Source organism: Giraffa tippelskirchi, chromosome 4, assembly GCF_054371585.1.
Source record: "Giraffa tippelskirchi isolate mGirTip1 chromosome 4, T2T-mGirTip1v1.2.pri, whole genome shotgun sequence".
Lineage (NCBI taxonomy): Eukaryota > Metazoa > Chordata > Mammalia > Artiodactyla > Giraffidae > Giraffa > Giraffa tippelskirchi.
The window spans coordinates 5423483-5448649 of record NC_137278.1 but is presented as its reverse complement, the minus strand read 5'-3'; the positions used below and the strand labels follow the sequence as shown (position 1 = coordinate 5448649).

The window sequence follows — 25167 nt, the reverse complement described above, 5'->3', positions numbered from 1 at the left end:
GAACCTAGAGATTATCATACTAAGTAAAGCAGGTCAGAAAGAGAAAGACAAATATTATACAATATCATTTATATGTGGAATCTAACACCATTCCCATCAGTTGGTCTTAGCATGCTTGTTGAAAATCAACTGATCATAGACATGACTGTTTACCTCTGGCCTCTCAATTCTATTCCATTGGTCTATTTATCTAGCCTTATGCTAGTAACACTCATTTGACTACTGTAGCTTTACGGAACATTTTGAAACCAAGAAATGTGAGTCCTCCAAATTTGTTCTTTTTCAAGATAGTTTCAGCCATTCTGAGCCCCTTGAAATTCAAGATGAATTTTAGGATGGATTTTTCCATTTCTGCAAAAATACCATTGAAGACGTCCCTGGTGGCACAGTAGAGGAGAATTCGCCTGCCAACGCAGGGCACATGGGTTCGATCCTTGGTCTGGGAAGATTCCACATGCCTCAGAGCAACTAAGCCCATGCACCACAACTACTGAGCCCATGCTCTAAAGCCTACAAGCTGCAACTCCTGAGCCTGCATGCTGCAACTCCTGCAGGCCACGTGCTCTGCAATAAGGGAAGACACTACAATGAGGAGCCTGTGACCCACAACAGAGCGTGGTCCCTGCTCACCACAAGTGGAGAAAGACCACGCGGAGCAATGAAGACCCAGAGCAACCAAGGAAAGAATAAATGATTTGTTTAAAAACACCATTGACATTTTTGTAGGACCTGAATGGAATCTGTATATTTCTTTGGGTAGTATTGCCATCTTAACAATAATTAAGTCTTCTAACCCAGTGACACGTCTTTCCGTTTATGTAGATCTCTTTTCATTTCTTTCAGCAATATTTTGCAGTTCTCAGTGTACAAGCCTTACACTTCCTTTGCTGAATTTATTCCTAAGTATTTTCTTCTTTTTCATGGGATTATAAATTCATAATTGTTCTCTTTATTTTCTTTTTGGATTGATCATTTCAGCACCTAGAAACACAACTGATAGCTGAACAATGATTTTTTTATCCTACAACTTTGCTGAATACATTTACTAGCTCTAACAGGCTTATTTTTAGACTCTTTAGGATTTTCTACATATCATATTGGGCTTCCCAGGTGGCTCAGTGGTAAAGAGCCCACCTGCCAATGCAGGGGACTCAAGAGACACAGACTCAGTCCTCGGGCTGGGAAGATCCCCTGGAGAAGGAAATGGCAACCTGACTGCCTGGGAAATCCCATGGACAGAGGAGCTTGGCAGGCTACAGTCCATGGGGTTGCAAAAGAGTTGGACATGACTTAGCAACTAAACAGCAACAACAATGGACTAATGTATGCAGAACACTTGCCCAGACCTGCATGGAAACAGAGAACCTTAGGTATTTGTGGGTTGCCATTCCCTTCTCCAGGGGATCTTCCCAACCCAGGGATCAAACCTGGGTCTCCTGCACTGCAGGCAGATTCTTTACCATCTCAGCTACCAGGAAAGCCCCCTGTGTAGTATTAGTTATTATTATTGCTGGGCTGGATGAAGCACAAGCTGGAATCAAGATTGCCAGGAGAAATATCAATAACCTCAGATATGCAGATGACACCACCCTTATGGCAGAAAGTGAAGAAGAACTATAGAGCCTCTTGATAAAAGTAAAAGAGGAGAGTGAAAAAGTTGGCTTAAAGCTCAACATTCAGAAAACTAAGATCATGGCATCCGGTCCCATCCAGAAACAGTGGAAACAGTGGCTGACTTTATTTTTAGGGGCTCCAAAATCACTGCAGATGGTGACTGCAGCCATGAAATTAAAAGACGCTTACTCCTTGGAAGAAAAGCTATGGCCAACCTAGACAGCATGCTAAAAAGCAGAGACCTTACTTTGCCAACAAAGGTCTGTCTAGTCAAAGCTATGGTTTTTCCAGTAGTCATGTATGGATGTGAGAGTTGGACTATAAAGAAAGCTGAGCGCCGAAGAATTGATGCTTTTGAACTGTGGTGTTGGAGAAGACTCTTGAGAGTCCCTTGGACTGCAAGGAGATCTAACCAGTCCATCTTAAAGGAAATCAGTCCTGAATATTCATTGGAAGAACTGATGCTGAAGCTGAAACTTCAATACTTTGCCCACCTGATGCGAAGAACTGACTCATTTGGACTCATTTGCAAAGACCCTGATGCTGGGAAAGATTGAAGGCAGGAGGAGAAGGGGACAACAGAGGATGAAATGGTTGGATGGGATCACCAACTCAATGGACACGAGTTTGGGTAAACTCCAGGAGTTGGTGATGGACAGGGAGGCCTGGCTTGCTGCAGTCCATGGGGTCGCAAAGAGTCACACAGGAGTGAGCGACTGAACTGAACTGGATTGATGTTTCAGCATGTACGCCCCCTGCTGGTTCTGAAGAACTCATGGATTTATCAGCTTTGGTTATGTGACAAAAGTAAAAATATGGGTAGTCCTGTACTGACAGAATAATCTCAAGTACTTTTAATCTTCCTAGAAAACTGAATGACCTGGAATACCCTTAATGATCTGATTTGGGGACAGTTTCAAAACAGCTATAAGGTAGAATGCTGTTCATGTTGTCTATTTAAAATATATGTATATTTATTTGGCTGTGCTGGGTCTTAGCTGATGCATTTGGGATCTTCGATCTTTGTTATGGTTTATGAACTCTTAGTTGCAGCACATGGGCTCAAAACCGGGCCCCCTGCATTGGGAGCACAGAGTCTTAGCCACTGGACCACCAGGGAAGTCCCTCTTGTTGTCTTATTTCTATCTTATATGTCACCTCTTTATGTGCCTCTGTTCCCATAGGTCTCTTGGAAATACTGTTATGAAGGTGACTGGCTTAACAGACCTCACCTTTTAGTATCACTATGTCCTTTTGAGAATATGTTACCCTTGTTCAAGGCCAGGGTGCACCATTGCAGGGATTTTCACTAGGTGGGAAAGTATGTTTCAGTCTGTTAAATATAATCAAGGGGCATCACAAGAAGACCCATCATTATTGTTTTCTGTTGTCTCTGATAACATGGAAATTTTTCACTTTATTCAGATTGTTACTGTTGTCACTCTTACCACTTTAATGCCACAGGCAAGTACACTGTGCATCACTGAGAACTCAGAGTAAGCTTGCAAAAGACCTTCTCCCAGAAAGTGGATCGGATCTCTCCTAGGGCCTCAGACACCTCACTGATGAAATTGTTGATCCAGAAATATGTCTGGCTTTTTGTGGTGATGAGTGGAGGCTTCCATTTAAATTCTTCAACAACTTTATGACTTTTTTTTTTGCCATGGCTGGTGGCTTGTGGCATCTTATTCTGGACCAGGGATCAAACCCGGTCAGCAGTGAAAGCGCCTGAGTCCTAACCACTGGACTGCCAGGGAATTCCCAGATGATCTTGGCAGATAAGCTCATTTCCCCCAGATGTTTGTTCTTCTGCAAGAATTATGTTCAGGACAGGGTTTATTTGCCTCCCAGGTCACAGAGCTTCAGACAGGAGAAGTTGTGCACCGATTTCTGGTTGCATTTCTCCTGGATCCTTCTCCCTTGGCCAAATGTCTTCAATTCCTCCATTTGGCTCTGGAGATGAGTTTACAGGCCTCGCTGTTAGCAAACAGCTTTTTGATTTGTCTTTTCCAGTTCCCTTGCTAACAAACCTATGGCACGCAGGTTATCCCTCTGCCGCAGAAGCTCCACCTGCTCAGTCACACTCAGTTTCCTATAACTGCTCCAGGCGGGTTGTGGCCATGTACTTAAGAGACTTCTGCAATCCTGGGTTCCAAACCATTTAGGGCTTCCTAGGCTCGATGGCTTCCCAGGTGGCTGAATGGTTAAGAATCCACCTGCAATGCAGATGTGGGTTCAATCCCTGGGCAGGAAAGATCTCCTGGAGAAGGAAATGGCAACCCACTCCAGTATTCTTGCCTGGGAAATCCCATGGACAGAGGAACCTGGCGGGCTACAGGCCATGGGGTCGCAGAATTAGACACGACTTAGCGACTAAACAAGGCTCGGTGACAAGGTGGGGGCCTTGCTAGCGGTCTCGAGTCAGACTACGACGTCTAGCTTCATCGCAATCTCCTCCACCAAGGTGCCCGATGGCATCCAGGCAGGTCCTTCCCGGGGCAGCGGCCGCCATCCCGCCTCGCCTCTATCTCTGGCTTCCCCCGACCCCTCCATCCTCGGGCCGCACCGTCTGACCGGCCCCATACCCTCTGGGCCCTGGGTTCAATCCGCGACGCCCGAAGGAGAGCACCGGGAAGTAAGCGCCCAGTCGGGGCGCGAGCCCAGTCCCCGCGTCGCCGTTGGTACAACGTTTAGGTTTGGCCAACCCCTCACAGCTCCTCGGCCAATCATCGATGCTCAACGGTAGATAGGCGGCGGCTCTGTCCAATTGCATTCTTCCGACCATAAGCAGCTCGCCCAATCGCTAGGGGAAGTAACCAAGGACGCCTCCGGAAGAAACTGGGAAGGCGGGGGAAATAGAAGGGGTGGGGCCACAAGGCCCCGCCTCCCACTCTAAGAGGCGGAGGTTCTGCGCGTGCGTGATGGAGCCTGGGAGGGTTAGGGTGGAGGCGGTCCATAACGTGGGCGTCCCGTCATCATTAATTCTTTACAGGAATCTTTAAAAACCTCTTGTCCACACTGTGAGAGCTAGCTTAGCCAAAACTAAACATATCACACTGATCTCCTTATCCAAAGACTGCTTCTGTGTATTCTAGAAAAAAAAAAATCAGTAATATTAAATTTTACTAATCACTTCTTGGCCTTTGGGCTAAGATCAAGTGTAGTATGGGGACTTCCAAGGTGACACAGTGGTAAAGAATCCATCTGCCTGTGCAGGAGATGCAGAAGATCGCAGATTGGATCCCTGGGTCAGGAAGACCCTCTGGAGTAGGAAATGGCAACCCGCTCTAGTATCCTTACCAGAAAAATTCCATGGACAGAGGAGCCTGGTGGGCTACAGTCCATGGAGTCTCAAAGAGCCTGACATGACTGAACACAGACAAATTTTACTAATACATATTATACAGATTGAGCCTCAACTGAGAGAGGACGACAGGATCAAGCTGTGTAATACATACTGGCAAAATTTAATACCACTCATTTAAAAAAAAAATTTATTAACCTATGGTTGATTTGCAACATTGTGTTTAATTTCTGCTGTACAGCACATTGACTCAGTTATACATCTATATATTCTCTTTCATATTCTTTTCCATTATAGTTTATCACAGGATATTGAACATAGTTCCCTGTGTGAATTAAAAAAAAGAATAAAGATGAATCAGGACTTCCCTGGCAGTCCAGTGATTAGGACTCCACCTCTCAAGGTAGAGATGCAAGGGGCACAGATTCAATCCCTGGTCAGGGAACTAACACCCCCACATGCTGCGTGGCACAGCCAAAAAGAAAAGAATAAAAATAAAGGTGAATAAAAGGATCATATTTCCCTCTTGCACCCCAGTGGACCAGCTGGTATTCTCCTCAGAGTACTAGCACCTCACTTTGGAGGCTCTGCCCTACAAGTCCATTTGTTGTCTTCAGAGACAGGAGAGCAGCAACACTTTATCTATATTTTGGAGAAAGTCTGCCTAGAATGACTCCAGGCAAGTCAGTTAACCTCTCTGTGCAATTTCCTCATGTTTAAAATAGGAGTATTAACAATATCTGTCTCATAGGGGCTTAGGGAGGATGGAGTGAGTCAATAATATGAAAGTGCTTGGAACAATGCCTAACAGCACAGGATAAGCTCTTAAATGATAATGATGGGTGAGTAGGCGTAGTGTCAGAGTAGCTCCCTACTGCTAATCTGTCCTTACTTCTTTTCAGTTATGGCTTTGGAGTCAGAGTGATCTGGTTCCACATTGATTTATTCTTCAAGCATGAGCCTCTCACCTCCTTGCAGTTGTTGTTCGGTCACTAAGTCGCAGCCGACTCTTTGCGACCCCATGGACCACAGCACAGCAGGCTTCCCTGTCCTTCACCATCTCCCAGCGTTTGCTCAAACTCAGGTCCATTGAGTCGATGATGCCATCCAACCCTCTCATCCTCTGTTGCCCCTTTTCTTCCTGCCCTGAACCTTTCCCAGCGTCAGGATCTTTTCCAGTGAGTTGGCTGTTTGCATCAGGTGGTCAAAGTATTGGAGCTTCAGCATCAGTCCTTCCAATGCATATTCAGGGTTGATTTCCTTTAGGACTGCCTTCTAAAATGTACTTAAACTTTCTGAGCCTCAGTTTCCTCCTTCATAAATGAGAGGCATGCTATGCTGTGCTTAGTCACTCAGTTGTGTCTGACTCTTTGTGACCCCATGGACTGTAGCCCCCCAGGCCCCTCTGTCCATGGGGATTCTCCAGGCAAGAATAGTGGAATGGGTTGCCATGCCCTCCTCCAGGGAATCTTCCCAACCCAGGTATCCAACCAAATGAGAGATGAAGTATAGATAAAATGACAACATGAGTGTAACTTATTTATCTCGGTGCCTGACATTTAGTAGATTCTCAGTTAAAAAAAAAAAAAGAACTATCATTTTTATTGTAGCAGAGATTTAATGTGTTTAACAATCCCCACTTCCTTTTCTTCCAGGGCACTCCACTAGACTCTGTTTCCCAACCTCCCATGCTGGCAGGCGGGGACACAAGACAGTTCTAGCCGGTGGAGTGCGGACAGAAGTAACATGCACAGTTCCGAGGCCTGCCTTTCTCTGGAGTGATGGTAGAACCAGAGGATGGAAGGGTCCTGAATTCCCGAAGCTCCATTTGGAACAGAAGGAAATAGGAAAACCCATGTGGGAGAGAAAAAAAACAAACTTGAATTGAAATGCACCGCTAAAATGCTGGGGTTGCTTGTCACAGCCTTGAGCCAACTTAATACATAGCCATTTCTCTTGTTATCATACTTTTTTTTTTTTTTGAAATCTCAACTTTCCTGACTTCAGTTGGCACAAGATTTGTTCTACATTTTCAGAAGTATGCTGTTTGGTGATGGCGTTTTAAATGTGTGCACACTGCCCCCCCAGCAGGACTGTAAACCCATCTTTGAGCTGTTTCTTTTATGCACCCTCCCTCCCAGTCCTGGGTCCCACACCCACGGAGCCCAGTTCCTCCAGTGGCACCTGTGGAATGATGCAAGGGTAACTATCCACAGATGGGTGCAAAAGTTGTTCCCTACTTCATCACATTCCTAGCTCACCTGTTTTTCTCCTTTCCTCTCCTTTTTACGGGTTCCTGTTTTTTAAACAATTTTAATTGTATATTGGAGTATAATTGATTTACAATGTTGTGTTGGTTTTAGGTGTATAGCAAAGTGATTCAGTTATACATATACACATATATGGTCTTCCTAGGTGACACTAGGGGTAAAGAACCCACTTGCTAATGCAAGGGACATAATGAGATGTATATATGATCCCTGGGTTGGGAAGATCCCCTGGAAGAGGGCATGGCAATCCACTCCAGTATTCTTGCCTGGAGAGCCTGGCGGGCTACAGTCCATGGGATCTCAAGAGAATTGGACACAACTGAAGCAAGTTGGCACACACATGCACACATCCACATATATCTATTCTTTTTTCTTTGGCCACGTTGTGTGGCTTGCAATATCTTGGTGCCATGACCAGGAATCAAACTCATGCCCTCTGCATTGGGAACACGGAGTCTTTTTTTTAATTTATTTATTTTAATTGGAGGCTAATTACTTTACAACATTGTAGTGATTTTGCCATACACTGACATGAATCAGCCATGGTGTACGTGTGTTCCCCATCCTGAACCCCCCCTCCCATCTCCCTCCAAAGGGAACATGGAGTCTTAACCACGGGACTACGAGGGAAGTCTTTATCTATTCTTTCACAATTTTACTTCCCTGACCAGGGATTGAACCCAGGCCATGGCAGTGGAAGCCCTGAATCCCAACCACAAGACGTCCAGTGAATTCCCTATCATTCTTAGTATACCCTCTTTAGACCAGTTATACAACTAGCTGCTAACCCACAGTCCCAGGCAAATGGAACCAACACGTCTTCATTCACTGTGTTAACTAGGAAGTAAACATTATATTTATGTAGGCAGCCTAGTTATTCAAACTTATTTCCAAAATTCTCCTCTAATTATTTTCCTCTCTTTCTGTTCATCTAATGCTACACCAAAGATTTTGCTGCCAAACAAATTCAGTATGGCATAATGATTTGAAATCAGACAAAACTGGGTTTAACTCATTGATCTGGTCATCATTAGCTGTATTGGCTAGTTACCTACTCTCTCTGAGTCTTGCTTTTCTCATCTGTAAAATGGGGATTGACAGATTCAGTGAGACAAGGTATGTAGACTGTTTAGCACAAGACCTGGCATGTAGTAAGCCCTGTAGGTGGCAGCCATTCCTCAAGACTCAAAAAATGTTTATTGAGCACCTATTAGTACGCACGCACGCATGCATCATGGGTCATGTGCTCAAAAAGTAACTCTACGTGAGCCTACTTCTGGTAGTTTTATCTGTTCTGCTTTTTAAAATTTTTAAAAATCTGTATTTATTTAGCTGCACTTGGTTTTAGTTGCAACACAAGGGACCTTTGATCTTCTTTGGGGCACGTGTGATGTAATTCTGTCAGCAGGGATTGAACCTGGGCCCCCTGCGTCGAGAGCAGAGTCTTAGTCACTGGACCACCAGGGTAGTCCCTACTTTTATTTTTGTTGTTGTTGTTGTCGACTGCCCAGTTTGTAGGATCTTAGCTCCTCAATCAGAGATTGAAAGTGCCCTTGGCAGTGAAAGTAGAGAGTCCTTACCACTAGATTGCCAGGGAGTTCCTTTTTCTGCTTTTAAATTAGGAGAAGAGAAACATACTTAGGCACATTGTTTCCAAATTGTGGTCTACAGACCCCTCGGGGTCCCTGAGACCTCCAAAGGACCTAGAAGAGTCAAAACCATTTTCATAGTAATACTAAGACATTATTTGCTTTTTCACTGTGTAGACAGTTACTATGGTGGGTAAAATTGCTGGCTGCTTAGCTTGAATCAAAGGAGTGGCTCCAAATGGTACTATTAGCCATTGCATTCTGCATTGCCATGTTCTTTCCAGAAAAAAAGGAAGGCCACTTCTACTTTAGAATAATACTGATGGAGCTGTAAAAATAATTTTAGTTAAGCTCAACTCTGAAGACATGCCTTTTTAGTATTTGTCTGACAAAATGGGAAGTACACAAAGGCAATTCTCTGAGGCAGACCAAAGAACTCTGGTCGTCTCCAAGAAAGGCACTTGTATGACTCGTTGCCAGCTGAACTGGCTGCTTTTTCTCAGTGATCACCATTTTCCTGAAAGACAAACGACCTCTATGGCTATTCTGACTGGGCTATAAAATAGATCTGCCATCCACTTGACTGCTCTCAGCTTGCCAGCCTCGTCATCATTAGGCCATCTACTCCTAATTGGGACCCAGGAGACTCCTCAGATGCCATAGGAGAAAGTGTCCCTGATTCCACAAACTCCGTTTCCCCTTGGACTCAGATGAATAAGCTGATTAGAAATAAAGTGTGTATTTCCCTTAAAATTTAAATATCACCAGGAAGGTTGGAAACCTAAATGATACATGAGGGACTTTCCCGGCGGTCCAGAGGCTGAGATCTGTGCTCCCAGGGCAGGGGGCCCGGGTTCCATCTCTGGTCCGGGAACTAGCCCTCTGATCTGGGAACTAGATCCCATGTGCCACAACTAAACGTCTCAAGCTGTGACTAAAGATCTTGCATGCCTCAACAAAGATAAAAGATCCCATGTGCTGCAACTAAATAAAAGACCTGGAGCTGTTTTCAAAGCTAAATAAAAGTCCTGGAGCAGCCAAGTAAATAAATAAACAGATAGCTCTTTAAAATTAAAACAATAAATATATGCATGTGAACAGATGGCAGTAATGTTAACTGACCAAGATCCCAGCAAAAGTGCCATTTCAAATGAGAATATTTTTATTGTGGTAAAATATACATACCGTGAAGTTCACCATTTTAACTACTTTAACGTGTGTACATTTCGTACACTTGCAGTGTTGTGCAACCTTCACCTCTATCTAGTTTCATCATCCCCAAGAGGAAATCCCACACCCATTAAGCAGTCACTCCCCATCCCCACTCCTCCCAGCCCCTGGCAACCCTAATCTGCTTTCTGTCTCTATGGATTTGCCTATCTGGAGTATGTCGCATAAATGGAATTATGTAACATATGGCTGTTTGTATCTGGCTTCTTTCTCTTTGTGTAATGTTTTCAAAGTTCATCATGTTATAGCACTTAACAGTACTTCTTTCCTTTTAATAGTAAAATAAATAATATTTCACTGGCACTAGTGGTAAAGAATCCGCCTGCCAATGCAGGAGATGCAAGACACGCAGGTTCCATCCCTGGGTCAGGAAGATTCCCTGGAGTAGGAAGTGGCAACCCACTCCAGTATTCTTCCTTGGAGAATTCCATGGACAGAGGAGCCGGGCGGGCTGCAGTCCATGGGACCAAAGAGTGCTGAACACGACTGAGCAACTGAGCACATGAACCTACCACATTTTATCTACTCAGCTGTTAATGGACATTTGGGTTGTTTCTACCTTTTGACTACTGTGAATAATGCTGCTATGAACATTCCTGTATAAGCTTTTTTTTGAACCTCTGTTTTCAACTCTTTTAGGTAAACACCTAGGTATAGAACTGCTGGGTTATGTGATAATTCTATGTTTAATGTTTTGAGAACCCTACATCCTGTTTTATAGAGCAGGCACACTGTTTTACATTCCCATCAGCAATATATGAGTGTTCGTACATGCCCATCCTTACCAACACTTGTTATTTTCCATACAGGCATCCCAAGGGGTATGAAGCTGTATCTTACTGTCCTTTTAATTTGCATTTCCCTGATGGCTAATGATGTTGAGTCTTTTTTCATATGTTTGTTGGCCGTTTGTATGGCCAGAAGATTCTTTGAGAAATTTCTATTCAAGTCCTTTGCCCACATTTTCATGGAGTTGTTTGTCCTTTTGTTATTGAGATGTATTCTTTAGATATTCTGGATATCAGACCCTTTTCAGATATATGGTTAGCAAATATTCTTTTTTCTCATTTTGGGTTGTTTCCTCCCTTTTGTGTCAGAAAGTTAGATTTTGAGATCTATTATTTCTCCAGTACCACATTTCTGGAATCCTGCCACAGAGGGCAAGACCTGACTCCTAAATTCTCCTGCTAATGACCTTCCTTTATTCTTCCATTAGTGTCACCTCCCAGTAACACGTCAACTCCATCAGTTGGTATGGCTTCTCAGGCTCCGTGCTAAAGAAGATTCAAAAGTGGGAAGATTCTCATTGGGGAAGAGGACCACAATTCAGGAATCCTGCCATTGGTACTTGCCTTTGTGGAACTTGGCATCCCATCTTCATTTAGAAGCCTCCTTAGTGAATCTCTTCTTTCCTTTCCCTCCCTAAGCCCTGCGTGCTCATGATCAGTCGCTAAATTGTGTCCAACTCTTTGCAACCCCATGGACTGTAGCCCGCCAGGCTCTTCTGTCCATGGGATTTCCCAGGTAAGAATATGGGAGTGGGTTGCCATTTCCTTCTCCAGGGGATCTTCCCAACCCAGCGATCGAACCTGAGTCTCCTGCGTTGGCAGGAGGACTGAGCCACCAGGGAAGCCCTATCCCTCAATAATTTTTTAACTCTCTTCTCTCAGCCAAAGTTGCCAAGTTTTTTTTTTTTTTTTTAAATATATGTATTTATTTGGCTGCACCAGGTCTTAGTTGTAGCATGTGGTATATATTTCACTGACCAGGGATCAAACCTGGGTCCCCTGCACTGCAAGCTTGGAGTCTTAGCCACTGGACCACCAGGGAAGTCCCAAAGTTGTCAGGTTTTAAATCTTATCTTGACACATCTTTTCTTCCCCAGTCTTGGCTCGTTCCCTCTCCTAGGTCTCTCTCCATGGTGGAAAATGGAGGGCAAATTCATAAGACTCAGGTGTGATGTTGACACATTGACAGCACTCCAGCCCTGAACTCCCTTTGTCATAAGCCCCTCAGAGGAGACCTTGCTTTTAAGCCCATCTGTGTGAGATACTGAGACCCAGATGTGAACGCCAAGGTCTGTGCAGGGCCCAGGCTGCCTGTTCAGACCCAGGCATCATATTTTTAGCCCAAGGCTCTCATTCCTGCCAGAGGGCACATTTCCTGGGATGTGGCCACTTTTCTGATGGCCACCAGCCAGCCCATGGTCCCCTTCTGGGGACCAGATGCTCCCATCTCTGGCCCTTCATTCAAGCTGGTCCTTCCATCTGGAATGTTCTTCTCCAGTCTCCTCTGATTAAACTCCACCCTTCCTTCAGAGCCTGGTGTCAAGAGCACCTGATCCAGGAAGGCTCCCCCAGCCTCCTTGGCTGGAATCAATTTCTCCCTGGACTACGGTCATTTTTTCCTTCAGTTAAGATGACCACATTTTCTGAACTGTAATTGGGACTCAGGCTCTCTGTCATTGGTACAATTGCCTTTTGGAGAACAGGTGCAGAGAATATGACAGCCGGTCCATCCAGGAATCCCTGGCGTGTGGGATCACTGCACAAGCTGTAGGCTCACATTCCTAGATTGTACTGCAAGTTACTGCAGTTCTGGGCCAGGAGGGTGTGCTACCAGGTCGGAACCAAGCCTGGATGATTCAGACCCAGCTCAGGCCCGTGCCTGTGTAGTAGGGAAGAGCCTTCGTGTTCTGTTACACGTTAATCACCAAAGGGATGTTGCCTGTAAGCTTCAATGATACATAATGGCCCATCTCTGAGAACCGTGCCTCCCAGGTAATGAGCGTTAAACCAAATACCTTTGTTTAGCTCACCAGGAAACCTCCTGACCAGGCCCACCTGGTAAATGACTGCAGGAAGGGAGAAATGAACACACTCTGGACGCTGACCGGAACCAGGAAATGTTTGACTTTACTACCCCCACTTTTTAGTATAAAAGAAGTCTGGATTCTAACTCAGGCAAGATGGCTCTTTGGAACACGAGTCTATCATCTCAGTCGGCCAGCTTTCAGAATAATCGCCGTTCCTTGCCCGAACAACTCGTGTTTCGATTGATCGGCCTGTCTTGCCACAAGCAATACAAGCTTTAACTCAGTGGCACCTGGAGGTAGCGAGAGCTTGATGGATCAGTTTTTATTTTTGTTGGGTTTGGTTTTTTTTTTAATTCCTCTTGAAAGTTTCTTGAATGAAGAGATAAGTTATTTCTCACCTTGCCATTTCTCAGCACCCTGACTGGCTTGCCGTGATCGATCTCAGTAGTTTTTGGCTTCCCTGGTGGCTCAGATGGTAAAGAATCCGCCTGCAATGCAGGAGACTTGGGTTCGATCCCTGGGTTGGGAAGATGCCCTGGAGAATGAAATGGCAACCCACTCTGGTATTCTTGCCTGGGAAATGTCATGGACAGAGGAGCCTAACGGGCTACAGTCCATGGGGTCTCAAAGAGTCGGACATGACTGAGTGACTAACACACACACACACACAAATAATTTTTTCAGTTGGATGGAATGTCTCCACTAGACAGGATGAGTGGAGGTTTGGCTAAGACATGGGGTGAGGGAAGACAAGAGGTCCTGAGAACTGACTCAGTGACTGACAGAATGCACTTGTAAGAGGCCTGTCAGCTTCCACTTTCATTCCTTTGGAACCCAGCTGCCATGCTCTAAGGAAGCCCAGACTGCGTTTCTGGAGAGAGGGGCCACAAGGAAAACCCTAGAGCATGAGATACCTCTTGGAGGAAGAGACAGTGCAGTGGCCTCAGTGACCCCAGTCAGTACCAGATGGAGTGGAAGACCCATCCAGTTCAGTTCAGTCGCTCAGTGGTGTCCGACTCTTTGCGACTCTGTGGACTGTAGCACATCAGGCCTCCCTGCCCATCACCAATTCCTGGAGTTTACTCAAACTCATGTCCATTGAGTCGGTGATCCCATCCAACCATCTCATTCTCTGTTGTCCCCTTCTCCTCCCGCCTTCAATCTTTCCCAGCATCAGGGTCTTTGCAAATGAGTCAGTTCTTTGCATCAGGTGGCCAAAGTATTGGAGTTTCAGCTTCAGCATCAGTCCTTCCAGTGAATATTCAGGACTGATTTCCTTTAGGGTGGACTGGTTGGATCTCCTTGCAGTCCAAGGGACTCTCAAGAGTCTTCTCCAACACCACAGTTCAAAAGCATCAATTCTTCGGCGCTCAGCTTTCTTTATAGTCCAACTCTCACATCCATATATGACTACTGGAAAAACCATAGCCTTGACTAGATGGACCTTTGTTGGCAAAGTAGTGTCTCTGCTTTTTAATATGCTGTCCATGTTGGTCATAACTTTTCTTCCAAGGAGTAAGCATCTTTTAATTTCATGGCTGCAGTCACCACCTGCAGTGATTTTGGAGCCCAAAAAAATAAAGTCTGCCACTGTTTCCACTGTTTCCCCATCTAGTTGCCATGAAATGATGGGACCAGGTATCATGATCTTAGTTTTCTGAATGTTGAGCTTTAAGCCAACTTTTTCACCCATCCACACACCCCCCCAACCAAACTGTGAGAAATTACAATTAGGTGTTGCTTAAATTCATGTATTTGTTTATTTGTTTTTGGCTGTGCTGGGTTCTTGCCGCTGTGAGCAGGCTTTGTCTAGTTGTGGCTAGCAGGGGCTCCTCTCTAACTGTGGTGTGCCGACCTCTCATTGCGGTGGCTTTCCTTGTTCCAGACTTAAGAGCTCAGGCTCAGTAGTTGCAGCACATGGGCTTATTTTTTCCTGAGGCATGTGGAATCTTCCTGAAGCAGGGACTGAACCCATATTTCCTACATTTGCAGGCAGATTCCTAACCACTGGATCACCAGGGCATTCCCTGTTGTTGTTTTAAGCCACTAAGTTTTGGGGCTGCTTGTTACAAAGCAACTGATGACTGACAGGGCAGGCTCCAAGGTGTCTGAGGAGAAAAAGGAACAGCAGTAATAAGCAACATGCGCTGAATGCCTGCTAGTTGCCAGCTTGTGCTGACAGCTGATACAGTGTGCGCATCACCTCGTTCAATTCTCGCGACATTCCTCTTCCCCGGTTTCAGAGGTTCGGTGAATCACAGCCACTTGTCTAAAGACACACAGTAAATGAGAATAGAGACAGAATCTAACTAGGAGGAGTCTGACTTTGAATCCTGCCCTCTACCTGAAACCATGGCTCCACGCTGGGGGCAAGCCCAGGGGAAGGGCATAGACTCAGTGCCTGCTTCAGGGTTGAGCTTGGACACCCACCGAAGAGGTGAGTTCAGGTGAGCTGACTGGGCCTCTGTGCTTTCTGGAACTGTGAGTTGTGTGCACGGCCATGCCGTGGATGAGACTCGGGCTCCGAGCGGCTGAAGGGAGGCTTGGCTTTGAAAGGAGATGGGGCCACCAGGAGAGGCTTCCAGAGCTGCCTCTGGGCTCCACGCCTGAGTCAGCGCTTTAAGGCTGGCTTCCTGTTTGTATTCTGTGTCTAATGGTCCTCCACTTTCCTCCCCTTCAGTGCGACATTGATTTGCCAGAGCTTTCTGAGGTTTGGAGGGCCAGAGAGGCTCTCCTGTCCATCTCACAGCCAGGCAGTGGTGGTGGATGAACGTCTAGTAGCCTCAATAGATTGATCTGTCAAATGGGGTTGATGATAGACCCTAACTCACAGAATCATGGTGAAGAGGCTGTGATATACAGAAAGTGGGAGCAGTGACAATAAGCCCTCAACAAGTGTGTGTTCTCCTTTCTACTCAACTCTGTCACCAGCTCCCTATGGAAACTCGAGCAACTCAACAAATCTGTGTTTTCTTTACCCCAAAGTACTCAATAAATAGTGACTATTCTTTTTGTGTGTGTGTCTGGTTTGGGTCTTATTTGCAGCATGTGAACTCAAAGGTGCAGCTTGTGGGATCTAGTTCCTTGACCAGGGATGGAACCCAGGCTCCCTGCATTGGGAGCACAGAGTCTTAGCCACTGGACCACCAGGGGAATCCCAATGGTGAATACTCCTGATGGAGGGATGAAAGAAACCCAGTCAAGTCTTAGACTCTCCAGGCAGTGGAGTGATGAGGGGCAGCTTTTCTGGCTTCTTTTTGAGGCCAGGACTACAGGACACCAGCAGAGGTCAAATTCTGACTCTCAAGATTCTCTATCCCTTCATTTTTTTTCTTCTTTCATTCAATCATCTCTCATTTAGCACCTATGATGTGATACAGATTGTGGGCTAGGGGAATTAAAAAAATGAACAATTCAGTGAGTCTGGCTGGGGGAGCTCCTAGTCTTGTAGGGGCCACAGATATGTACAAAGATGAGGACCACCAAGAAGACTGGGACTGTGACAGAGGGAAGGTTGGAGTGTGCCACCGAGGGTTAAAGAAGAACAAAGTAGAGCGAAAAAAAGAGAGAGAGAGAGGAAGAAGAGGGAGCATAAAGGGAGGCAACTTTCCAAAGGACTAAAAAGAAAAAAAAAAGACCTGAATATGACCAATGATGGGCTTTCCATGTTCCATGTGAAATTAATGCAAAGGAAATCAATATCTATCCATAATGTGGTTTTAAAAAAGAAAATAATGAATAAATATATGTATGTGTTATACAAAAATATTAAATTTCAATGTAACCAAAAACAGTGAACACATTTTGGGACAAACAAAATTATGGATTCATAAAATCTGCAATGGGCTGTGAGAAATAGATGTAATCCTCCCTCTGACTCAGTTTGGGGGTTCGAAGAGATTTCTCCACTCATAAGCATAGTTGCAAGCTTCTGAATATTTAAAAGAAGAAGATGAAAAAACCCTAAACTGAACAAGGTATGGTTTTTCCACTAGTCACGTATGGATGTGAGAGGTGGACCACAAAGAAGGCTGAGTGCCAAAGAATTGATGTTTTTGAACTGTGGAGCTGAAGACTCTTGAGAGTCCCTTGGATAGCAAGGAGATCAAACCAGTGAATCCTAAAGGAAATCAACCTTGAATGTTCATTGGAAGGACTGATGCTGAAGCTCCAATACTTTGGCACCTGATGCAAAGAGTCAACTCATTGGAAAAGATCCTGATGCTGGGAGAGATTGAGGGCAAGAGGAGAAGGGGGTGACAGAGGATGAGATGGTTGGAGGGCATTACTGACTCAATAGACATGAGTTTGAGCAAACTCTGGGAGATAGTGAAGGACAGGGAAGCCTGGCGTGCTGCAATCCATGGGGTTGCAAAGAGTAGGACACAACTTAGCGACTGAATGACAAACAAAACAAAAAACTGAACTAACTCTTGTCCATTGCTTCACGCCAGCTCTCTTCAGCTTTGCCTTGCTTGGTCCACTCAGTTCACACTTCCTTTCAATGTTTAGCTCCGACTACTGCTGTTTACTTTATAGTTGTTGTTCAGTTGCCAAGTCATGTCTGACTCCTCAACCCCAGCAATGGCAGCACACCAAGCTTGCCTGTCCCTCACCATCTCCTGGAGTTTGCCCAAGTTCATGTCCATTGAATCAGTGATGTCATCCAACCATCTCATCCTCTGTCGCCCTCTTAGTAACTTGAACGAAATGAAACTGGCTCATTGATTGTTCCCCTCTATATTGCCCGCAGTCTCTTGGGGATAAATGACCCCAAAGTTCAGCCCTGGTCCAGTCCTGATACTCTGCTCCCTCCTTCCTCCTACCTACCTCTGTCCTCTCTAGGTCTTCAGTTCTGGGAGAGCTTGATGGACACTTTCAGGGTGCTGGAGAAACCCCAGGTACCAGCCCTAACTGATAGTGTTAGACCAAGGATAACAGCCCCTCTCCCTGCTCCAGCATCTTAGCCTTGTTTTCCCCAAAGGCCAGCACAGCTGGGGTCAAATCCTTGCTCCACCACCCGTGACCTCAATTCCTTATCCGTCAAGTGGGAACAATAATAACTGTCTCCCATGTATTGAGTTATCTCTTGTAAAGTGCTTAGCAGCCTGCCCAGCCCGGAAAAGTGCTCAATAAACAGTACCTGGCATTGTGGCTGTTGTCACCCCAGAGAAGTGCAGGATGAAAATGATCTCCTGAGTCTGGGACAAAAGCCGGCTTTCCTGGTGCACGTGAAGCATGCCATTTCAACTCCCAGGGACTTAGTAGCCTCTGCTGTCCCCAGAGGGCATCACTCTCCTTTCACTTGTCCACTTGACTTTCTCCCTGCCTGCCATCTGTAGTATTTCCTCACCTGTCTTCCAGAGCACTCAAAACCCTCCAGAGTTTTCATTTTTTTTTTGTCCTCTCTCTCCAGATAATAAAAGTGATAACCTCCTGATGCTTAAAGAGTTCCAGAGTCCCTTACCTCCCAGCCAACAAAGTCAAGGGCCACTCATTCATCTCCATTCCACAAACCAACCAATATTCACTGAGCGCCTACTCTGTGCCAGGCACTGGGGTGCTCAGTGCTAAGCATAAACTTCGCCCTGATCCAAGTTAAGTTGAAGCGGGTTAATTTTCCTCCCAGGTCTGGCTGTGTGGCCTTGGACAAGTTCCTTCACCTCTCACAGTCTCCATGTCTCACCTGTGAATTGGAGCAACCAATATCCGCCCCGCAGTTGGGATGAAACGAGACCAATCACTCCCTCGCGGCTGGCCGCTCCCCGTCGGTGCTGACAGTGTGTATGGACAAGTGCCAGAGACGATTTGGATTCTCAGCTCCAGATACATATCTTTGTCTCTGCTCTTTCAAATCGCTTGCTTTCCTAAGTGCTCAAGTATCCAGAATAAAAAGCGAGAATGCCCCTGAGCCCTCAGACCGCAGAGGTCTCCGGGGCAGCGTGCCTTCTCCCTGATCTTTTGTTTAGCCTTCACACACACACACACAAACACTCAAGAGGCTGGGTTTATTATTGTCCGTCTTACGAAAATGTAATAAAGTATCTAGACTGGGCGACAACCTTGCTTTTGAATTAACAATGTATGATGCCTGCGGTTCGCTTTCCGGGCTTCTGTGAAATAACGTGTTGTAACAACAGCCAGGCTCCCCGTCTGGCGGCGGGCGCCGCAGTTCTGCAGGGTTGGGGGGAAGGGGCGGGGATCCGGACTCTCACCGCCCCCCACCTCCCCCCCACTTCCCAAGCCGCCCTGCGCCGGAGCCTCGCCCGCCCCTGGCCCCCTCCAGCCCAGCAGCCCCTCGCTTCCGGCCCGCTCTGCCCGCCTCCCGACCCAACCCCGCCTCAGGGCCTCCTTCCCTTTCCCTCAGCCCCGCCCCTCAGGCACCCCTCCCCCCTCGCGCCCCCGGCCTCTTCAGGGGGGCCCCCCATCCCAGATTCCCCCTCTACCAGGCCCCCTAGTCCCGGCTTCGTCTCCTAAGCCCTGCAGCCCCTTCCCTGGGCCCCTCACGCGAGCCCGACCCCCCTCTCCCGGGACCCCAGCGCCCCCCCCCTTCAGGCCTGGAGGCGGGAGGCGACCGCGGGTCCCCGGAGGCGCGGCAGGGGGCGCTGCGCGGGCTGAGGCGCTGCGCGGGCTGAGGCGCGGCTGCGGGCTGAGGCGGCGGCGGCGGCGGCGTGAGGAGGAGGCGGGCGGGGGCGGCGGCAGGCGGGGGGGCGGGGAGCCGAGCGCTGGAGGGAGGCGAGTGGCGAGACACAGGCTCCGAGGCTCCAGCGAGCGAGCGAGCGAGGGACGAGCGAGCCCGGGAGGGAGGGAGCGAGCGAGCGAGCGAGCAGCCGCGCCGCCGCCTCGCAATCCGCCGCCATCCCGCCGCCTGACCGCCGCCCGACCGCCATCGCCCGGCTCAGTCGCGCCCGCGGAACTAGACCAGGTGGGCCCCGGGCGCGGGGCGGCGGGGGGCGGCGCGGGGCCGGGGCGGCGGCGGCGGCGGCGGCGGGCGCAGCGCTGAAAGATGGAGGCGGCGCGTCCCGGGCCGGCTTTTGTCTCTCGGCGGCGGCTGACTGACAGCGGCGCTCGGGCCCGGCCGACCTTTGTCCGCGAGCGCGGGGGCTCGGCCCGCCCCGCGCCGCCGCCGCCGCCGTCGGCCCGCGGGGCCGGGCCGGGGGCGACGGTGGGGCGCGGGGTGCGGCGGGCGGCCCTCTCCCCATTGTTGCGGCGGCATCGAGCGGCCTGGGCTCGGGCGCGCGGCGGGGTCGGGGCGCCCCCGGGGCCAGGGGGCCTCCGGGGGAGGGGCCGCGGGGCGGCTGAGGCCGCGGAGCGCCCGGGGAGTCGCCTTTCCGGCCCAGATTCCGGCGGCCGCGGGTGTCTTGGCGGCCCGAGGAGTCTGGGCCGGTTTCCTGCTGCCCGGCCCCCCATCTTGCTTCCTCCTGAGAGCGGCCGCGGGATGCAGGGCCGGGGCCCGGGGCCGACCCTCGGGGCCGGGGGGCGGAGTCCCTCGTCCCCCGCCGGGTGTCCCCGCAGTTGGTGATCAGGGTGGCCGGCCTGGGTGCGAGGCGCCGGGGGCTCACAGCCTCTCAGGCGGCCGCGCTTTGAGTCCGGGAACATGAGTATTATATTTAAAACACTTAATGCTCTGTTGCTGAAAATGTTTAATAATAAACAGGATGTCTCTCCGCTCAGGGCCAGCCAGATGGTTTTTTTTTTCCCCTCTCTTCCTCCCCGCCCCCCCCCCCCCAAGTAAAACCCAGCACTGTTGAAATCGCGGGCCTCTGAAGAGTGGATTTGTGCCTTCGTGAAATTGGAAGGCTTTTTTTTTAACCGTTTTCTCCCTCTTTCGAAATACCGTGGGAGGTCCGAGCCCACTTTGAGGCGAGCCAAGGAGGTGTTTTTCAGCGGAATGGTCGCTTGAAGGAAGGGGGAAAGGGGGGCTGGGAGCTCTCCGGAGTGTGTCATTTGCTACATGGCTGCCCGAGAGAAACCTTTAGAAGGCTTTGGTTCACAGGATTGTTCAATTGTCCCTGAGATTGTTGTTTTTCCGTAAGGTTTTGGGTGCATTTTAAGTGGCTTTGTACATCATCCAGTTTGGTTCCTGTAACCGACGGTTTGAAACCTCAGCATGGTTTCTCGGAAAACAGTTGCAGCCATCTAGTCCTGTTTGCTAGTGCTGGGGTGTTAGGTGGGCCTGGGGAGGCCCTGACTTTGAGGTGCAAGCCCTGCTTGTGTCAAACAGCTCAGATTCCCAGAGCCGTCGTTGACATGTGTAGGGACATTGCATCCTCTTCCTCATAAGGCCTGGCACACAGTTGGTGCTTAATGGTGGTTTCTCCTGTGGCTGTTTGTACACCTGCCATCAAGTCCTAGGATGGAAGCTGAGCCACTTGTGGTGCCACCCTTTGTGCTGAGTGGTCAGGTAGATGCCACAGGTGCTGGGCTGAGGCATGGCCAGGGAGGACTGCAAGGCACAGAACATCACTGGGCTCTTGCTTGTTCAGCACTGGGGCTCAGCGGGGAGACCAGGATGGAGAAGAGCAGGCTCTGGAGCCCTCAGGAACTCCATCAGCCGGGGCTGTGTGGTGGTGAGTTTCTGCCCTGGGGTCGGGATGCCGGCCCTTTCTGAGGCTGTTCCCGCAACTGGGTTTAAGGCACAGCAGAAAACATGAGATGCTTGAGGCTTCAGGACAACAAGCAGAGGCCCAGGGAGTCCTGCCTCTTGAGGGTAACTGCTTTCCATCGGGAATGGCAAATAAACATTTGCTTGGACACGTGTCCCTTGGAGCCTGGATTCTGGTCCTCTTTGGGTTAGCTTACGCAAGTCTCAGCCTCAGCTCCTGCATCTGTAAAATGGGAATAATTACGCCTTGCCTTGGATATCTGTTGGGGCTCTTGGGAGCCTCACGTACTATTTGCAGCAAAGCACTTCCATCTGTGGGACGGTGATGAAAATGTACGTATGTATGTTTTTGTTGGTTACCTGGTTTTCTGGTGTCTTTCTAATTCCTGATCTTTTGCTCCTGTCAATTTGGTGGATGGAACCACTCCAAATTCTGTCCGCAGCCTGTGTTTTGATCTTGCCTGGTAGCACCAGAAAGGCCAAAAGAGCTAGGCTACTCAGCCAAGTCTGAGGTTTGTGCTCTTTATGGGAGACCATAGGAAGGACAGAGGCTAGTTCAGAGAGACCGACTCCAGTCTTGGCCATGGGTGAGGGCTGAGACCCAAGTTACTTCTGGACCAAACCTATAGCTTGTTTGTAAAGGGCCCTGGAGGCTCTGCTTGAACGTAAGGTGGTTCTGCAGTCAGTGGGGCATTTGTTTCAGTTCACTTTGGCATTCCCACAGCCACCTTGGTTTTGTTTTGTTCTCTCTGTGTGCATGCATGTGTGTTTAACCTCCTTGGAACCTTCTGGCCTCCTGGCTGTGTGACTGAGACGTTCTAGTGGGTCAAGTCATCCTTTCAATTTTCCCTGCTTCCTGCCTCTTGGCCCATCCTTTCTGTCTGATTTCAGTCTGGCCCAGCAGTGTGGAGGTTAGCTGGGTGGTGATGTGATGAATTCACTGCCCCTTCCACAACCTTTTTATTTACCTGTGAATTTCAGCTGTGACTGGCTCCTTAATGCTGTGTGCACGGTGGAGAGGCCTGTTTCAGCCAGTTGTGGGTGCTTGTCTCTCCTTAAGCATTCTGGGTCCTCTTCAGTCTCCTTCAAGCCCAAATGGGTAAAAAGAGAGTCTGGGGAAGGAAGAGCCGGAAAACCTTGGGAGAGAGGAATTTCAGGAATGGCAAGTCAGAACTAGTTTCTGCCCGGTCTAGTTGCCTGGAGCCTGGCCCAGGGATTTTTGTTATGCCTTTTGGTTGGCCCATCCCCCACTCCCTTTTAAATTTCAGTTCTTTTTTTTTTTTTCCCTGAAGGATTATTTTATTGTGCTTTCAAGTTTTCTTTCTTGCTTTTTTTTTTTTGCATTGCACAAAGTACTGACTCATGTTGCTAATGGCTGTATGCTGGCTGTATGTCTTCTTATTCTATGGCTTTAAGATTGCTCATTTCTTTATTTGTTTCTATTTCAAACCAGAATAGGCCAGTTGGGCTAGTTCATGTATTTCTAAATTTGATAATGAGGCTTCTCTTTTGTCAAAGGTGTGTATCTTGTTATGGGTGGGCAGGTGTTAAATAGGGCCTGTCTACACTAGATTTTAAAGCAGTGCATTTCCCTGTGAAAAAGAAAATTTCTAACAGAGATGTTGGGGTTTGTGTCCTGAATTTCATATTTTAGTTAGGGCAAACTAGACTGGCTTCATTTCCAGTCATAGCTTGATTTCTTTCTTAAGATTTTTTTCTGGGGCTTGTACAGTCTTGGGAACCTTGGATTTGTCCTTTGAACAAAGAAATAAAGGCATAGTTTGGAAAATATATCTACATATAACCAAGTCATTTTCCTTTACACCTAGAACTCAGTATTGTAAATCAACTATAAAATTCAGTGGAAAAAAAAAGGCAACGAGGTATATCACAGGACTCTATTGAGTATCTTGTAATACTGTATAAGGGAAAATAATCTGAAAAAGAAAAATATGTGTAACTAGATCATTTTGCTGTACACCTGAAACATGTATTGTGAATCAACTATAATTAAAAAAAGAAAAGGACTTCTCTGGTGGTCTAGTGGTTAAGACCACTAGAACTCTGTGCTTCCAACAGAAGGGGGTGCGGGTTTGATTCCTGGTCAGGGAACTAAGATCCCACGTGCCTTGTGGCACAACCAAAAAATAAAGTAAAACAAAAAAAGAAAAGGCATGGCCTGTGGTGCTGGAGATGAGAGAATGGTGGGAGATGGTGAGCTTTCTGATGGACTAAAATTGTTTAGGTAGACAGGCTTTTGGGTGAACAAGGTGCCATTTGGACTGGCATCCTCCCCTGGGAACAGGAGGACCTGGGCTTTGCTGTAGGTGATGTCGCCGAGCTTCTGTGGGTGGCACGTGGGAATCTGCTCTGGGAGGGAGGCCTGCCTTCCTGAGTTGAGCCAAAAGTCTTGGTTGGGCTTGTTTTTAGCTGTGCTTGATTTTTTTTTTTTGGTGGTGGTGGTTTTCTGTGTGGCCTGAGCTCAGGGCTGGGTTGCTTCTGTGAGGGTGTTGGCTTGTGAAGCTGGGCAGGTGGGAGGTGTCTGTGGGCAGAACGTGGTCTATCTTGAGTTGCTGGCAGTCCTTCACATTCTCCCAGGTGACTTCCTTCCGCTCCCACTTCTGCAACTGGTTTTGTACCTCTGCTCTGTATCCTTCCTCCTTTCAAGAAAGCTGCCAGCCTTTTCCTCCTTGTGGTAATGCAGAAACAGTTTGTGTTGCTTTTAGAAGTCACTGCCGGACTTTGGCCAGGCATGGTGCAAGGTCCTTTAAGTACTCTTCTCCCAAAAGCAACATTTTCCCTGATGGGTGGGGTGGGGGACTGCAAAATACTGAAAAGAATAAAGACAAAAATAAAAACACAAATCACCTGTAACTTCACCATCCAGAGATAGCTACATTAAGACTCATGTATTTCTTTCCTTTGATTATATGTTTTATTCAAAATCAGAAAATACTGCTATATACACTATTCAGGGATTATAGATCCTCTTAATGTTACAGTATGTTTCCCTGAGTTATTGAAGACACAATTTTTTAATAATTGTGTAATTGCTGTTACATGGGTATGTCATGATGTACTTAATCCTCCATTATTAGATTGTTACCCATTTTTTGTTGTTACAAACAAGACTTTAGGGAGCATCCCTGCATTGTAAGCCTTGTGTCCACATTGCTGTTTCCTGTAGGTGGAATTCCCAGTTGGAGGGTGTGCTGGCTCCTGCTTTGGCTCAGCACCAGTATCTCCTGCAGCCCTTGGCCACCTCTATGTCCAGCCTCGGTCACAAGGCAGCTTCCTTCTTGGACCACTGAGTTCTGGGTGTCTCAGTCCTGGCGAAGCCCTTTGATGAGTGGAGTTGGGGTCTGTTTCCTGGCTTGGGTGTGGACAAAGGCCTTGATTTAGACATTTACTGTTCTGGGACTTAGATGTGGATGCCCCGCTCATGTTCCTCAGGAGCTCGTGTCCAGTGGGGGGAGCCGGCACCTCCTTAGAGAGGCCTTCCCAGCCACTCAGCCCGTCTCCATCATCACCCTCCGTGATTCTTCCCTAGCCCTTGCTGCTTTTCAGTTTGCTTTTTTCCTCTTGCTTTTCTTTTCACAACTTTAAATACAGGGGTTTTTTTGTTTTTGATTTTTTAAAAAAACATTATTGTGGAATACAAATGACATAAGATTTACCATTTTAACCATTTTTAAGTGTGCAGTCTAGTGGCATTACGTACGTGCCCAGTGTTGTGCAGC

At 47.7% G+C, this 25167-nt stretch overlaps 2 protein-coding genes across 51 annotated transcripts in view; both read left to right on the top strand.

Moving 5' to 3' along the window:
- Window positions 1-10191, top strand: part of PLPP7 (phospholipid phosphatase 7 (inactive)) — a 41509-nt gene extending 31318 nt beyond the window's left edge. Inside the window, exon 3 of the mRNA XM_081594716.1 lies at window positions 6574-10191. Within this exon, the coding sequence (XP_081450842.1) occupies window positions 6574-6586 (13 nt within the window). The 3' untranslated portion in view covers window positions 6587-10191. The remainder of the gene's footprint in view (window positions 1-6573) is intronic.
- Window positions 10192-19580: 9389 nt separating this feature from the next.
- The window catches only part of PRRC2B (proline rich coiled-coil 2B), an 85062-nt gene continuing 79475 nt past the window's right edge, over window positions 19581-25167 (top strand). For all 50 annotated transcript variants that reach the window (XR_014083264.1, XR_014083263.1, XR_014083262.1 and 47 more), the window contains exon 1: window positions 19581-19747. The gene's annotated coding sequence lies outside the window, so the exon portion shown is untranslated. The remainder of the gene's footprint in view (window positions 19748-25167) is intronic.